At 36.0% G+C, this 6,775-nt stretch overlaps 1 protein-coding gene across 1 annotated transcript; it reads left to right on the forward strand.

The window, feature by feature from the left end:
• Positions 1-428: 428 nt before the first annotated feature.
• Positions 429-3,112, forward strand: LOC140357872 (guanine nucleotide-binding protein G(I)/G(S)/G(O) subunit gamma-5). Its single transcript, XM_072442419.1, has 3 exons — positions 429-558; positions 2,829-2,957; positions 3,085-3,112. The coding sequence occupies exons 1-2, from the start codon at positions 466-468 to the stop codon at positions 2,952-2,954; spliced, it is 219 nt and encodes a 72-aa protein (XP_072298520.1). The 5' UTR covers positions 429-465; the 3' UTR covers positions 2,955-2,957; positions 3,085-3,112.
• The last annotated feature ends 3,663 nt before the right edge of the window (positions 3,113-6,775 follow it).

Genomic DNA, 6,775 nt, shown 5'->3' on the forward strand with positions numbered 1-6,775 from the left:
CCCTGAGCTTCTGCTTTGCTTTGTCGTCTTGAGGATGAAGGCCTACGCACCTTTAACCACTGCAAATCCACAGCCCAGGAACAGCACACAATATTTAAGACATATCTATTGAGCTTGTGTATAGAAGACGCTTTAAACTACTGAAAAAAAATCAATGACAATAATAAGTTTGAACAATTTAGTCTGACAATTTACCCACTAAAATCTAACATGCAATAGTCCTAGCACAACCCTTAAAAGAGCATGTTTCTAACGCTTCACAGTCTAAGAAAAAGCTGATCAAATGTATCCGAGGTCATTTTGAACAGTTATGCTGCTCTAATTTCTAATGTATTTGACTCCTCAGTCCCTGCGTGGGCCAATTCCTTCACTTCTTATTGTGAAAGCTTGGGCCGGATGTTATTTTGAGCGCAGCCAAAAGAAAGAGGGGCTTGTTGTCGTTGGCCACTTTGACTCTGTCCCGTCATGTCGAGCAGCAGCGGGCCGAGCAGCAGCCTGGTGATGGCCCAGAAAGCGGTCAAGCAGCTGCGTTTCGAGGCCAGCGTCCACCGGATAAAGGTAAAAACCGATCGGAAAGTTTGCTCACTTCTGACCGTGGGACAGCGCGCGCGTGACTCCCGCCCTGGCCGCGGCGCGAACAGCTGTGGCGCGCGCTCAGCTCTGAACCGTACTTTAACTAATGTGACTTTATTTAAGGAGAAAACTTAACAATTGTCATGATAAGATGTCCTTTGTGAATCGTAATGTATTCTTTATTGTTTTTTTTTTCTCACAAGTGGGCTATTGCAAGGCTACACATTAAAAAACAATAATTGAAAAAATTAAATAAAACAGCGGAGGGCCCTAAAATCAACCTGACCTGAGAGCAACAGGGCTCCTAAAATTGTTTTTGGCCCCGGCATCTCACTAGATTTCAGAAATAAAGTGTACCTTAACTTTAACTATCACTACTGTGTATCTGGGCCTCAAAACTCCTGCAACGGACACAATACATGGATACTTCTGGAATGTACTGGAATGTGCAGGGAAAAGGCCGTCACGAAAAAAATAAATAAAAAAGATGAAACTGTCTGAACCGAATATTCACAAAATAGTGTTACAAAAACAAATTGTATTGAATTGAATTGAAATGGAGAAAATTACATTCAGACTAAATTTGTAAATTGAGAAGAAGAATATTGAGTAAATTGTTTATAATAAAAGTAAACTTCCAAATAAATTTATATTTTTGTTCATTTATGTGTAATCTTACTGTTACGTTACATTTGCTAAAACCGCTTTCTGAGACTTAATTGTCGACCATAAAAGTATCACATACATACATACATACACACTACCGCATTATACCAAATTACATGCTTCATAAAAAAATAAAATAAAGATTATTCATGGGCAGATATCTTATTGCACTTTCCCCCCTCCTTTTCTATAACTTCCTTTTTTATGTATATGAACAAAATAGTGAGTGCTTTGGGTGTTTTGGCTGCTGCACAGGGCTGTCTTTGTGGGCCGTGTGACTGCTGTGATTGTTCAACACTCTTAATTTAGAGCACAAGTTGGCCATAGCACCATTATCTGTCTTTATGCAGAATCAAGCATATTTTACAGTGTCCACTTTCTCTTTGGTCTCTGATGTTTTAGAACTTCTGTTTTGTATAATATAAAAATGTGAAAAATTAAATGTAGTAATCTACTACGTGTGCAAAACGTCAACAACAATCAGAAAAGTCATATACAACTGTACATTTCAACGTATTAAAGTGCATATTACAGCTTTTATCATTATTCTTTTGTTTAGTGGTTTAATACATGTTGTAAGTATGTCAATATCATAGTTTTATAAAAGTTGAAAAAAATAATAACAATACAGGAAATAGTTCTAAAAAGGATGGATTTTAAGACAGTTTGAACATTCGTGTAACAAAATTGAATTGTAATTTATTTATATTTGTCAAATATTAATAATTGAGTGACTTAGAGTAGTTTTGGTGCATGTTTACAGTGGTTGCTTTGTGGACACATGTCTCATCTGCTCAGGTCAAGTTCAATTAAAAACTTGACTAAAACTGCCTTATTAGGGAAAACTACTTAAGGCTTCTCACATAATCTTTTAATAACTGGTCATAATTCACTTGAAGAATCGTTATGAAAAACAGCAGTGCTCGAACACTACAAATTAAACCAGCTCCTGCGTGTTTTTAAAGTTCATATCTTCTCTTGTACAATCTGAAACCACGCCTGTATCTATGGTAAAAGTGCAAGGTAATATACATAAATGTATATAATATTGCAATCGCATTGGACAGTGATAGGAAGGATACTTAAACATGTATTTAGTTAAAGAATACAAAATACCTGCACATTCTCACACGTTTTCTCTTACTATGTCTATAAAAACTCTATACGAAAAGGCTTTATTAGATCAAAATGTCAAAAAAGAATAAACATCTTTTGGTTTTAATCAATGATACAGATTTTATTCATAAACGTTCTTTTCCTCAAGGCCTTCAATCACAATTTTTTTCATATTTACATGGTGTTTAAAGGTCTTTACATGCTGCCAGTGATTATCTATTTGGAACTGCCTCTCCTCTGTGGGATCTTTACATTTTGACTTACTTTAGCGGACTAATTCCTCATAGAAAATGAAACGAGAAGTGAAAATCCACACTTTTATTCCTTTTGATTTGCTTTAGCCCCTGTCACCAGCAGAGGGCAACCTAATCCAAGTGTTTAAATAGAAAGTAAAAGACTTCATTTTTAGCTGCTAGAACATGAATGCAAATGTTCCCACAAGGTAAACGAACACTCTTCAAACACGGTTACAGGTGTCTCAGGCCGCTGCCGAGCTCAAGACCTTCTGTCTCCAGAACGCCCACAAAGACCCCCTCCTCACTGGGGTGCCCTCCAGCGACAACCCCTTCAGGCCCCCCAAGTCATGTGTGCTGCTCTGAGCCGTGAGTGCCGCCCTCGCTTACACACAACTCCATCTGTTTCATGTCTTTTATGTTGGAACAGAAACAGTGTCGCGCCTGTGCACCGGACCCAGCGCTCCGAGCTAACACGTCTTCATTTCACCACTAGGCCCCTGGACACCTGACTGCTCACGTCCCCCGAAGAACACGAAGAACAGACAATCGACGCAGTGTATGTACCAAGTCTACGAGCAGTTTGTATCAGCAGAGCCCAGGATTGTTCAAATATTCAGTGTTCATTATGACTCATTTTGAAATCTACAATATGCTGAGAGAAAGGTTTTTATACCGCCACTATAACAACATGGTTCTAATGAAAACCAAATCTAAATGTGTTTCATCAAGTCCTCAGGCTTCATCCAAGTCAGCAACAAAATACTCTAGCTGCATGCTTTGATTATACATAATTTCATTGACTAAAGTACATTAATATCCGTATAATACCCATAATAGAAAGAACTAAGTCGATTCATACTGTGATATACTCTAATGGTTCAATATTATAAGGAACTGCAATACCATATTTTACCGTTTAAGTCGCACCAGCAAAAAAATGCATAATAGAGAAGAAAAAAACACATATAAGTCGCACTGAAGTATAAGTCGCATTTTTTGGAGAAATTTATTTGATAAAATCCAAAACCGAGAACAGACATTTAATCTTGAAATGCAGTTTAAAATAATAACAGATGAGAGAACATGGCGAATAGGTGTACGTATGCTAACGCTAACACCTTCAGCTACATGACGTATCCTAACGCTAACACCTTCAGCTACATGACGTATGCTAACGCTAACACCTTCAGCTACATGACGCACAGACAGAACTGTGGTAAGTGTCTGGTATGTTAACGTAACATATTAACAGTTATTCAGATAACTATAGCATAAAGAACATGCTAACAAGTTTACCAAAGCATCAGTTTTACCCCAAATCACTAAATCCACTGAATTCTTCTTCCTCGGTGTCACTTCTAAACAACTCCACAAACTCCGGAGGTAGAGGAAGTGCAGATTCTTCTTGTGCGTCGCTTAGAGCCTAGAGCGCCCTCTTGTGGTTGCCAGTGTGAAAATAACGAATAATATATAACATCTGGAGTATAAGTCGCACCCCGGCCAAAACTATGAAAAAAGGTGCAACTTATAGTCCGGAAAATACAGCTCTTTGCTCTGAATGAAGTCAAGTTTCCAAAAGTGATAAACTGTAACTTAAGTCAGTCGTTTGTGAAGTGCAAATGCATATTAAGTATCACTGAGGTTGTTATAAGCTCTAAAACAAACTGATGCCACCAGCTTTGTCTGCAAACACACACACGTAACATAAACCCACATGTACTGTCCTGCAGAAGTCATTGCCAATGGAACTAAAAGCTTTATTCATGTACAAGATTAAATCATTAAAGTACTGGATTACCTGGTTTCCAATACATGTATCGCAACAAAACTACGATACTGCAAACTCATACACTGTCCCAACCCCACTTCACACGCAGCAGAAGGTGGTAAGAGGGTCTTTGGGAAGAAAACAAACACAAGTGCTCCATAAATGAAATTAACGATGGTATTATCCTCAACACTGCAGATTTTGTGATGTGTTTAGATATGAAATGTGATCATGTCCTGGACCTGGACAATAAATATAAATGATCAGGATTAACGTGAGAAAGATTTAAAAATGCCATCACACATAGATGCCTTCTTCCATCACAGAAATGCAGCTACATCTTTTAGTGAAATAAAGACTGTAAACTTTAAAGTGTGAAATACATGCCAAACAGACTTGTATCTATGCAATAGTTCTACTACTAAATCATTGATTCTGTTCATTATGTTTTGTTCACATTGTTTATCTATATTTTCCTCTATTATTCTATTTATTTGTTGATTTATCTGTTATTTGCATTTACACATTGTTACATTGTTTTACTTTTTTTTCACTTATTGTTGAGGCATCACCTTCCACTGCCTGAAGATATAGCGCCACCTAGCTGCGCTACAATGCAATAACAAAATGGTGTGTCCTAATTAAATTGCTAAGAAATAAATCCACATTAAAAAAACAAAACGTTTCCTACATTCTTTTATGTGGTAAGAAAAGGTTACTTTATAAATCGTAAATCATTATACGTTGAAATGACTAGATTACACAATAAAGGCTTACTGTATGATAAATAGTACATAGAACGTCTCACCCGCAGACATTATTATGAAGGGGGGGGGGGGGGTTTAGAAAGTCTGACGAATAAAGAATAAAGAATAAAGACTAAAGTGAGGGAATAAAGTCTGGGGCTAATGTAACACTTGAATACCAGCCGCCATAAAACACCAAAGAAGAAGAAGACATTATTTCTGAATAGGCCTATGTTCATATTCATTCTCTAATAAGCAGGTGTATGAAGAAGCTTGTGCCCATGCAGTGTGTTTTGGGTCATGAGCAAATAAGGAAATATACTTTATGGAATGAGCAGGTTTTCAAAGTTTCAAAGCTGTTTTTTTTTATATATTATCTCATTATTATTATTTGACGGTATCTTACAGTGGTTGGTGTCAAATTATATGATATAAATTTAGTGTTACATAAAGTTCTTGAGCCACATCTAGAGGTGGTAAAGTAGTCAAAACTACTTAACTAAGGGTACAGTTACTTGAAAACAATTAGACTCACGTAGAATTATCAAATAGTGGAAAAAGTGCAACTAAAATATACACTACATATATAGCCTGAACGTATGCACTCTGGTATAAGATAAAGGATTAAGTAAATCATATGAAAGAAAAGTGCAGAAACACAAGTACAATTATATAGACACTAAGAGCTTGTAAACAAGTAAATTATGTAAATCAAGTGGAACATGATGTAATTTCAGAAGATAAACTGGGATTAACCTCAGATTATCACAAAAAAAAGGTGGCCTTGGTAAATGAAAATCACTCAGATACACGTGAGTGATATCAGAGCCTGGTTGAAACACAAATGTAGTTTACAATATTTGTATATGTAATAGAAGATTATGAAAGACATGTTTTTGATGAAGGCAAACGCCAGATTTTTTTTTTTTACTGCAAATTATACTTCATTTGTATTTAAATAACATACTTAATTTTATAAATAATTCTGAGAGATAAAAAATATGTTTTCTGTCCTTTGTAATAAAAAAGGTAAACAACTGATATTACAACTCTGAACATTCAAAATTGTTGTTTGTTTTGCTGTGGTAAAAACTTAAAACCATTAGTATTTAAATCTGATTTCAATTATGAAATCAGAAATGTGTGGACAATAAAGGAATAGTTTATCTTAATCTGTAATTGTTGACTAAATTTTTCCTCCAGTCGCCAGCATTCAGGAATTTTGAACATTCTGAAAGGGTTACACTGTACAATATGTGTAGGCAGTCCGTAAGAGTACTTGAGTACTTCTCTTTTGGCCACAGCATAGACACACACATGTAGTAAAGCCACTCTTCTTCTTCTTCTTCTTCTTCTTCTTCTTCTTCTTCTTCTTCTTCTTCTTCTTCTTCTTCTTCTTCTTCTTCTTCTTCTTCTTCTTCTTCTTCTTCTTCTTTCTTCTTCTTCTTCTTTCTTCTTTCTTCTTCTTCTTCTTTCTTCTTCTTCTTCTTCTTCTTCTTCTTCTTCTTTCTTCTTCTTCTTCTTTCTTCTTTCTTCTTCTTCTTCTTTCTTCTTTCTTCTTCTTCTTCTTCTTCTTCTTCTTCTTCTTCTTTCTTCTTCTTCTTCTTTCTTCTTTCTTCTTCTTCTTCTTTCTTCTTTCTTCTTCTTCTTCTTCTTCTTCTTCTTCTTCT

Source organism: Eucyclogobius newberryi, unplaced genomic scaffold (genome assembly GCF_026437365.1).
Source record: "Eucyclogobius newberryi isolate DKJ021-1_F unplaced genomic scaffold, fEucNew1.0.hap1 SCAF_13, whole genome shotgun sequence".
In the NCBI taxonomy this organism is placed as follows: domain Eukaryota; kingdom Metazoa; phylum Chordata; class Actinopteri; order Gobiiformes; family Gobiidae; genus Eucyclogobius; species Eucyclogobius newberryi.